Source organism: Perissodus microlepis, chromosome 3 (assembly GCF_051167445.1).
Source record: "Perissodus microlepis isolate ML-2025 ecotype Zambia chromosome 3, ASM5116744v1, whole genome shotgun sequence".
In the NCBI taxonomy this organism is placed as follows: domain Eukaryota; kingdom Metazoa; phylum Chordata; class Actinopteri; order Cichliformes; family Cichlidae; genus Perissodus; species Perissodus microlepis.
Genome location: NC_140463.1, coordinates 28,394,171 through 28,405,122, shown reverse-complemented (window position 1 = coordinate 28,405,122; position 10,952 = coordinate 28,394,171). Strand labels below are relative to the sequence as shown.

Below are 10,952 nucleotides of genomic sequence, written 5' to 3'. Positions count from 1 at the left end.
ACTGTTCTAAAAAAAAAAAAAAAAAAAAGATTTGGCTTGATGAATGCTGGGACACCACTTTTGTCAAATCAGACCAAGATAAATGTGTTCAGATGGAGTCCAGAACAGGACTAGGTCTTGCTGTGTGTGGAGAGTCCCCAAGGTAGGAATGTTATGACAACCAGTACATATACATTTTTTTTAAGATTTATAGATGGCACTATGAATATCTGTGGATATATAAAATTACTGGCTGATAAGGTGACTCCAAGTTCCCAGAGACCTGACAGAAGAGGAACATTGCAGATTAAAATTGTTTCACAGGACACTTAAAAAATGCCGTGAGAGTTTTCAAAGAAGTAAAAGGCAAAAACTATGAACTGACTTCATGACTTGGAACAAAATACACATTTGTATATTATAGAGAAAGACATGTGAAACACAACATGTGAAAGAAACCTATATGTGTTTGCCATGGACAGGAAATGTAAACATGTCAAACAACTGCTGTGGTCAAAGCTACAGGAACTGTTTGAGGTAGGTGTAAAAGCGAAGGAAGCACAGAGAGGTGATAGACAGAAAAAAAAGTCAGAGAAAAACTGACCTTATCTGGTTTAAGTTCAGCTTCTATTTCTGCATTTATTATTCATAGAAAACACTTTGTGATCATCTGCATCACATCAGAGTGGATCAGAGTGCAGTGATGATGGGGCACACTTTGCTCTGGATGACGGGGTTATTCTGTAAGTACATTTTTGATGTTGTTTGATGTATTATTTGTTAGAATTACAGTGCATCACTGCTTTAAAACAATTTAACTGGGAGTTCAAACTGAGAATATTTTGATGATTTTAAAGCAAAATGTTGGTTGCTGTCTTGGCTCAGTTTAGGGTGGAGCATTTTGTTGGATACACCTTTGGTTTTTGGAGTTGACTCATTGTTACTGTTTAAAATTTGTTACATTATTAGTTTTTTAAACTATTAACAATTTAAACATTTAGGTTTTTTGTTTCCTTAAATTTTGAAATGTCCTGATATTAGTTTATATGCACAGAAACCTTTTGATGAATTTTGGAAATTCACTTTTACAAAATGCCCAGATTCATCATGAGTATTATTTTCTGTCAGTTTGAGCCTCATGACTTTTTCATCTTTACTTCAGTGCTCATTACATTCTCCTATAGAAATACTCAAGGTGAGGTGTTTTTCCTCTTCATCCTATTTATAATATATGTATAATGTTGCTAGAGCATTCGTGTGACACTACAAATTACTAGTGCTCTCCCAGTGTTGCTTTCTCAGGTGAGCTCTAAACTTTAAGCTGGATCCATTTAAACTTTAAAGGTTACTGTCCCACTGCCTATTAAAGGAAGCATGGAAATCACTTTAGTTTGTTTGCAGATCAAAGAACCACCTTTTGCTGCAATTACAGCTGCCGGTCTTTTAGGGTATGTCTCTACCAGCTTTGCACATCTAGAGACTGAAATTCTTGCCCATTCTTCTTTTCAAAACAGCTCCAGCTCAGTCAGATTAGATGGACAGGGTTTGTAAACAGCAGTTTTCAGATCTTGCCACAGATTCTCGATTGGATTTAGATCTGGACTTTGACTGGGCCATTCTAACACATGGATATGTTTTGTTTTAAACCTTTCCATTGTTGCCCTGGCTTTATGTTTAGGGTCGTTGCCCTGCTGGAAGGTGAACCTCCGCCCCAGTCTCAAGTCTTTTGCAGACTCCAAGAGGTTGTCTTCCAAGATTGCTCTGTATTTGGCTCCATCCACCTTCCCATCAACTCTGACCAGCTTCCCTGTCCCTGCTGAAGAGAAGCACCCCCAGAGCATGATGCTGCCACCACCATATTTGACACTGGGGATGGTGTGTTCAGAGTGATGTGCAGTGTTAGTTTTCCGCCACACATAGCGTTTTGCATTTTGGCCAAAAAGTTCCATTTTGGTCTCATCTGACCAGAGCACCTTCTTCCACATGTTTGCTGTGTCCCCCACATGGCTTGTGGCAAACTGCAAACAGGACTTCTTATGGTTTTCTGTTAACAATGGCTTTCTTCTTGCCACTCTTCCATAAAGGCCAACTTTGTGCAGTGCATGACTAATAGTTGTCCTATGGACAGATTCCCCCACCTGAGCTGTAGATCTCTGCAGCTCGTCCAGAGTCACCATGGGCCTCTTGGCTGCATTTCTGATCAGCGCTCTCCTTGTTCGGCCTGTGAGTTTAGGTGGACGGTCTTGTCTTGGTAGGTTTACAGTTGTGCCATACTCCTTCCATTTCTGAATTTCTTGAACAGTGCTCTGTGGGATGTTCAAGGCTTGGGAAATATTTTTGTAGCCTAAGCCTGCTTTAAATTTCTCAATGACTTTATCCCTGAACTGTCTGGTGTGTTCTTTGGACTTCATGCTGTTGTTGCTCCCAATATTCTCTTAGACAACCTCTGAGGCCGTCACAGAGCAGCTGTATTTGTACTGACATTAGATTACACACAGGTGCACTCTATTTAGTCATTAGCACTCATCAGGCAATGTCTATGGGCAACTGACTGCACTGAGACCAAAGGGGGCTGAATAATTACGCACACCCCACTTTGCAGTTATTTATTTGTAACAAATGTTTGGAATCATGTATGATTTTCGTTCCACTTCTCACGTGTTCACCACTTTGTGTTGGTCTTTCACGTGGAATTCCAATAAAATTGTTTGTGGCTGTAATGTGACAAAATGTGGGAAAGTTCAAGGGGGCCGAATACTTTTGCAAGCCACTGTATGTGTAATAAAACTTACTGTCTGCTATTGGTCAGCTTAGTCTGTGTGTTACAGGCCTTTTCATAAAAATCTGACAAACATGGTCAGACCTTGTTAAGTTGTTATTTCTGTGTAAAAGGAAGCAGAGAGAAGTTTTAAAAAGTCTTTGTTTCCTTCACAGCTCTTTGGTATCTGCTGTGCTGCTGCTTCACTCTCTCTCTTTACAGAAAGTTGTAGAAGTTTTTAGACGTGTCACTGCTGGAAGCCACTTTCACTTCTATTGTTCGTTTAATACTGATCTATAAACATGTTTTAGCAAGAAGAACAGAGCATCAGTTATTTGTACCATTTCAGGTCATGTGATCAGAGGACTCTTATGTTTGTTACCAACATGTTTTTTTTTTTTGTTTTTTTTTTACTTGATTAGATTTTAGTGCACTGACTCAGATCAGAGTGGAGCTGGTTTAGTTTATCTAAGAAAGGTTTGTTTCTGAATCAGTGCCGGTGTGTTAGCAGCAGAAAACACGAGGGACAGAACTGAACTTTAACAAAAACTAAGTTGTTTATTCAGGCTGATGAGAAACACAAAAAGCAAAAGTTAAAGGTAAAATTAAACTATAACCAGAACTGGGGAAAGGTAAAGCCAGACATGGAAGAACTATAACTGTAACTGTAAACATGAACATGTCTTTAGTTTGATAAATCCTGAAGTTTCTGTCTTTATCGTAGTGCTCTGTACTCTCCTCGGCACTGGACATGCTCAAGGTGACTGAAAAGTTTTGACTTTACTTCTTTCTTTTCATTTATTTAGTAAGGTTTCATCTCAAAATACTGAATCTTAATTACAGTTCACCTATGTTTTATATGTAATTATTATTCAATATATGAACAGTGTATGAACATACTGTCACAGATTGTGTCGTGCATAAAAGTGTTTCAGGTTGTTAACTTTGTGGTTGTGTTGGATTCTAGCTGCTGTGCTAACTATTGAACCCAACTGGTCCAGTTTTTTCTTCGGAGAGTTTGTTACCTTCAAATGTGACATGAATGAAGGAGAAGACACTGACTGGGAATACAAAACCAACAGGGATGGTCGAGAAGTTGTCCCCTACAGCACACACAAAGAGTACACATTAGAAATTAAATTCTCAAGTCACGGTGGAGAATATCAGTGCTTTGGTCGCAGGAGGGGATCATCTTATACAAAGACCAGTAATACTGTCACTGTAACTGTATCAAGTAAGTCCTCAATGACTAATAATGTGATGATTCCTCTTGAAATACAGATGTAAATTCTCAATACATTAATGTCAGCACTACAATACTCACACTCTGTCATTTATTATTACTATATGTGTGTATTTTATTGTATAAATAAAATAACTGTGGATGAAATAAATTTTAAATAAGGAGAAGAAGAAACGTCAAAAGCTTAAAAAAAATTAAGGTGATGATGTTTCTGTTGTCTAAACCTGAAACTAGGCAGATCCCTCTGAACCCATCATTGTGTTTCCTTCAACAGTGAACTGCATTAGTTTACATCCAGTGTGACTTCTTCAGGCCAGAGATTGGACAAACATTTATACTGTGATTATTTAGAGATCTACAACCTGAATTACTGTGGCTCTGTCACCATGTTGAGACAGAAAAAGGGCAAACATTTGAAATGTCTTAAACTACCTTTATAATGGATGAAGTGTACATTTTCTTCTCTTCTTTTTCATAACAGCATATATACCCAGGGCCACACTGACAGCAGGAACAACAATCATACCAGTAGGGGGCAGTGTGACACTGACCTGCTCTGTGCAGAGCTCTGATGGATGGAAATATGAGTGGTTCAGACGAACCCAAACAACCTCTGAAGGTAAAATCAGAGATCAACAAAACAGAGATATCAGAGTATCTGAAGGAGGAATCTACCGCTGCAGAGGAACAAGAGGAAACCCAGTTTACTACGCTGATATAAGTGATGATGTCATCATTGAGATAACCTGTGAGTTCAGTCATTTAGTTTGAAATATACATTCACTCATGATTATCAAACATACAATGTTAAGTTTTCTGTGTTGATTTCATGTTTCTATTTGTATCTCAACTGTTAATATGTGTAAACAGTTTCCAATAAAGTTGTTGTAAAACAACAACCCAACTGGCCTCAGATATTCAGAGGTGAGACGATCACTCTGACATGTGAGGTGCAGGAAGGAGGTGAAACCACTGAGTGGGAGTATGAATGGAGACGACCCAGGACAGCCACACAGTGGACACACAATAATGATGTGACATTCAGAGTTTCTGAGTCCAGCAGTGGAGACTACATGTGTAAGAGTCGACGCAGAGATGACTCATATTCTTCAACAGAGTGGAGTGAAGCCTTCACATTGTCAGCATCAAGTAAGTCATGTTTGTTGTGTGATCTCCATTTGACAAATGTCATCATGGTCAGCACAGGATGAATTCAATGGTCTACAAAGCATGCTACATTGTTAGTCAGACAAAGAGCTGCAGCTGATAGTAGCCTCATTGTAGACAGTTTGTCACCACTTTGTGTCATGAACTTTCAGCTGGTATAGAGACGCCAATGCTGACCTGCTGCTCCATCACCTCAGGACCATAATGAGATAATAATAATAATAATAATAATTTCAAAGCAATAGCAACAAATCTACAATTTCTATAAGAAAGAATAAGTCACTCTGGTCTGTCATGTCATAAAGCACTGCCATTTGTTAAAATATAACATACACATGACCTGGTTTAATACAAAAAGCAATGATGACCAATCAGATTCGGAGCTTTAGTGAAAGTATTCAGTGTTGGAGGCGAGTTGGGTGGTGAGAGAGGTCGGACCCGAATGCAGACACTGAAAACCGACTTGAACTGAGAGTGAACCTTTATTACGGCAGAGCAGAATACAAACAAAAGCAAAAGGTGAAAGAGACTAAACAAGCAAAAGCTAAACTGGGAAAACGTTAAAAAACAAAAATAAAGAAATTAAAGATCTGAGACGTGGGAATTGGAACATCAAAACCTGAGACATGAGAAATGCAGTTTGTGATAAACAGGAGAAACGCAGCCGAATCGACAGGGAACAAAGGGAAACACACACAGTACATACAGTGGGTAACGAGGGAATACATAACAGGGAGGCACAGCTGAACCTAATCTGATGAGAGAAGACAGGGAGGAAAAATACAGAATAGACTGACGCAGCACATGGGACTGTCAAAGCAAAACAGGAAATACATGAACATAGAAACCAGGAGCACTAGACGTAACACAAGGAACAGAAGAGAGGCACAGTGACAAAACGAAAGGGCTAGAAAAATAACTGAAGTACCAAAGAATAACAAAGGGAACTAGAAATACAAAAGGCAAAACCATGATAAACCACTAAATAACGGAAACTTAAATAATTCAAAACATAAACACGGAGTCACCAGACCATGACAAATTACTTTTTATATACAGCAAAGTAAATGTAAAAGTTTACTGTGTTGATCAAAATGAGTTTACTGTTTATTTTATTCAAGATTTGTTCATGTTTCTCATTTCCATCTAGTTGATTAAATGACTTAGATTCAGTCATTTATTTGTTTGTTCTTTTTCTAAACTGAACTGCAGATAAACCAAAGGCCAAACTGAGAGCTGATAACACAACTGTTCCAGTAGGGGGCAGTGTGACCCTGACCTGCTCTGTGAACCCATCATCATCATCTGGATGGAAATACTACTGGTACAGAGATGAGAAATCCTCTGAAGCCCTGACCACACAAGATGCAGTTTTCCACTCAAATGGACAAATCAGTGTCTCACAGGAAGGACTCTACAGGTGCAGAGGAGGAAGAGGAAACCCAGTTTACTACACAGAGGACAGCCAAGAAGTTCAGATTAAAACAACTGGTGAGTTTGGATTCAGCAACAATGTTGAATAGATTGTTGATTGCGGATTACTATGAAGATAAACAGCATTATATCTCATGGTAACCTCTTTGGCATTGTAATAATGATCTTATTGGAAATGGTTGAACATGAATAGTCATGTAAAATGTGGAGTCGAGAGAATCAGTGTCAGGAATGTGATCCAAGGAGGGGAGACTAGGTGGGATTATGAATGTGAAACAATCATTTTCAGCAAATCTCCAAATCAACATAAATTCACAATTAGTTCTGTAGCAATTCTACAAGTAACACTGCAAGTAGTGTAGAACAGGAGTCACAACATCAAACCACAGAGCAGAGTCATGCTGACAGTTTCTGACAGGAAACAGAAAATCTCAATGTAAACATCAGTCTTTGTTTCTTTATATTAAGATTTGACTGTTTGACATGTTTATATAGTAAAAGTTTGTAAAGCAGATTTACTGAAGTCAACATTTTGTGTTCATTGTTGGGAGTCAAGTCATTTAAACACAGCAGGAGTTGATTCAAAGTGATTTCTAGTCGAGGGAAATAGATGAACTGGATTTTTTTCAAGATCAGTTTTATAAAATGATGTTATGAAATTTAAAATATAATCAAGCTTTATTGTTTGTTGTTACAGTAACTGTGTCAGGAGCTGACAGCTCTTCGTCTCCTGTGTGGTTGATTGTTGGACTGGTTTGTGGAGTCTCTCTCATTATTATTCTCCTGCTCTTGTTGTGTCACTGCAGACAGTCCAAGTGTAAGAGCCTCTTCTTTTCATGCTATATTAGAGAGTTTATTTACTACATACACTTTAATTGTTTACACATATACATGTATTCTGATCTCATGACACAAAATAACAATTTACATGACAAACATGTGTAATAACATTTGTCTCTTTCACAGATTCCTGCTTCACCAGGTTGGTAAAATACTTTTTATTATTATTTTAAACAAACATCAGTTACTTTTGAGTTCATTGTGTTTATTTCCTGTTTCAGGTCGATCCAGTCTGAGAGTCACAGTCCGGGCTCCTCCACAAATCATGGAGTCAACCAGAATGAAACTCATGAATACAACTCTCTTCATCCTGGTCAGCACTTAAACCGACCTTTATTATCATTATATTGACTTTTCATTCAGTCTCCATTAACAGGAACATTTCTTAGGTTCAGTTTGTGCTCAGCAGCTTTTCAAAGAACATTTATCAAAATCCAGTTGGACAAACATCCAAATAACCAACTGACTACATGCACAAAAGATCAGAAACAAACAGGATTTTACAACCTGATTGTATCTTTAACTCGACTGAAAGAATCCACAAATGTTATTGTTTCATATCAGAGCAACACAAACAGTAACACCATGATGGGTTCATGGTCTGAAAATATCTGATCACACAGCACCACAGAAATTTTTTCTGTTTTTGCACTTATTTTTAAATATGCATGTTTCTGGTTTGCTAACCTCTATGAATCAAGTAGCAAACACTGAAAATGATCAAATACAGTTTTTTCTATATTTTGAAAGGCATGTAAGATCTAACAAAGATTTCTGTTTCTTTGTTAGAGGAAACTAAGTGCAACATTTTTACATTCCAGGTGCAGATGAACCCCAAGATGTCACATATGCTCTTATCGAATTTAAAAACGTCAGAAAAAAGAGTGAGTGTCGAAAACAATATAGATTTTTTTTTAAATAAATAATTATTTGAATTTATTTGTTTATTTGTTCAATATAGAAAAGAAAGGCTAGAAAGGGTTTTGCTTCAACATTAATGACTTTATTTTGTTTATTTGCTCATCTTAACAGGGAAGCATCATAAACCAGAGCAGAGTGCTGTTTACTCTGAGGTGAAGACGGGAGCTGCAGGTACAGTCACAACAGTCTCATTCAGTGTTTGTACTTGAATGTGTCATCACATCATTATATTGCAGGTAATTATAGGTCAACATGGAGTTTAGTTATTCACTTACTAATCAGTGTTTCAGCTTTACTGAATCACAGCATCCACAGATTCTGACCCAGACCTCAATCACAAAACACACACATGCAAAGCTGAAGTGTCACAGGCAACAAATGATCTCACTTGGATTTCTTTCACTGTAGTTGTAAAAAGTTTAAATTTTAAACGTATCCAACATCTGTGTATCATATCTGTGCTGAACAAATGTGTCCTGAGCTCTGACGTCTCTTTCAGAGGACAGTCTGATGTATGCTGAGGTCAAACAGCCCAAAAAAGAAAAAGCCAAGAAAAACAAAGGTGAGCAAAGTCTGTCATCATCTCCACTGAATATTGTTCAACATGTTTATCTGCTCTTAAAATGTAAATATGTTTATTTTATAGTTTATATTTATGTATTCACACTTCATCAGCTTTTAAAAATCTTCTCTTTTATCTTTGCATTAGTGGAGACATCCAGTTTCCTCCTGCTTAATGATATTATTGTTTTCAATGATCTTCTCTTCATTCACAGGAAAATCAAGTCCTGCAGCTGATGCAGCAGTTTATTCTGAAGTCACATCAGGAAGCTCTCTCAGTAATTCTGCTGCCATGCAGGCTGATTTATTCTTCACATTATTAAATGTCTTCAGCTCATAATATCTTTACATGTTGGAAATCACTTTGTCTTTTTGTGCTTGTCTTACAGGTCAGTGAGGAGAGCTGTAGCAGCAAAGCCAAGAAGAAGCTTTTTATGAAGCCACTCTTGCTCCTCTGCTCCCCAAATATCAGACATGCTCAGGTTTATGTGCAGTTACAATATTAAATCATAATATCAGACATATTAGTCTCTTTTAGCATAAAACAAATGCAGGTGTATTCATGCTCTTTATATTCAGTTATTTGTATAAAGATTTTGTAATAAACCTTGAATGTATCTAACATGTTCCAACAGCAGTGAGAACAAAGTGTGAAATATGTGATCTTTAGTATCTGACAGCACAACTTAAAGTCAGTGTTTGCAGTGTTTCACAGGTAAATACTGATATGGGCAACAACAAATACTTTAACTGTGTTTGTCTAAAGATCTCGTACATTATATAAATAAGAATTTTTTCTTATTAAATGTGCTTATATGTATATTTTTGTTTCTGATCATTCTGTGCTTTTGTAGTTTGAAGGAGAAATAAAATCTTTTCACATTTGAACATTTTATCTTTGATTTTTGTTTCCTGTATGAGATTATTCACAAAGTAACAAAACAACCACTTAAACAGTTTGTAATGGTGTTGCCATGGAAACCTGAAATAAACAGATGTGAGAATTGTCTGTGAAGGTTCTCAGTCATCCAGGTCATCGTAGTCAAAGGAGCTTGCAAAGAAAAGCGTCTGGACTTCTTTAAGTTGATGTGAGAATTATTTGCAAAGTGGTCACTAACAGTTCTGAACTAACAGTTCAGAGCATGACAGCAGTCTGCATGTATCTGACACAGAGGACTGAAGTAGAACATTTACAGAGAGAAGCTCTCTGTGTGCTGCTGTCACAGGATGAAGTCAAAGGAAAAGATAACTTGTACATGTGGTAAATCTCAAATGAAAGATTGCATGGAGACAGAATATCACAGAGAACTAAAGCTCTGCATCAATCATGGTCAGCATGACTGAAAGAAGTAGAAGGATTAAACCTTTCCATTACGCTCCCTTTTGATCATTAACTGATCGCACAAGAATTTAAAAATATGACACAAACATCACAAACATTTAGTCACAGTAAGGTGGAGGTACAGGTCAGGCTCCTGCTCAGTCAGGTAAACTAAACCAGCTGGGTTGAGCTAGCTCAGTGTTTTCCCCTGAAGTCAGCATGATGGTGATAAACACTGCTGGTCATAGGCTCTAACACAGCAAGTATGTGCTGTAGATGGTTTTCTCTCTTCACTAGCAATCATGACCTTGTCTTATAAAGTAGGTGAACAACTATAACTACACTTGCGACTGTTTTTATTTCTTCTATTTTCTTTTTGTCTGAAAGAGAAAACAAAGAGGTCATCAGTGCAACTCTGAGTATCTGTATTTCTATCCTGTAACTGTCAAGATGCAAGTTATTATACATGTGTATGCAAATGTATCAATAACAGTTACCAGGGTGCCACCTGGTGGCATTACCTGAATATGCTCTACATTATCTATTCTATTCTCCACATCAGAAAGCCTAGTTATTCTATTTTCAATTCATTGCTACCCGACACCCCATGCAGGAGACTCTGACAGCACTGAGCAGCTCCTTCAGTGGCAGGCTGCGGCACCCACTGAGTGGGACGGAGAGATTTCGCAGGTCTTTCCTCCCCACTGCTGTCAGACTCCACAACAAAG

The 10,952-nt window shown here is 37.7% G+C and overlaps 1 protein-coding gene across 1 annotated transcript; it reads left to right on the top strand.

Annotated features, from left to right (window-relative positions):
* Positions 1 to 685: 685 nt before the first annotated feature.
* LOC146390984 (Fc receptor-like protein 5) lies at positions 686 to 9,378 on the top strand. The gene is made up of 12 exons (XM_084923856.1): positions 686 to 722; positions 3,462 to 3,497; positions 3,705 to 3,971; positions 4,462 to 4,728; positions 4,851 to 5,129; positions 5,300 to 5,302; positions 6,360 to 6,638; positions 7,279 to 7,398; positions 8,243 to 8,311; positions 8,454 to 8,513; positions 8,842 to 8,904; positions 9,119 to 9,378. The coding sequence occupies exons 1-12, from the start codon at positions 686 to 688 to the stop codon at positions 9,241 to 9,243; spliced, it is 1,605 nt and encodes a 534-aa protein (XP_084779982.1). The 3' UTR covers positions 9,244 to 9,378.
* The last annotated feature ends 1,574 nt before the right edge of the window (positions 9,379 to 10,952 follow it).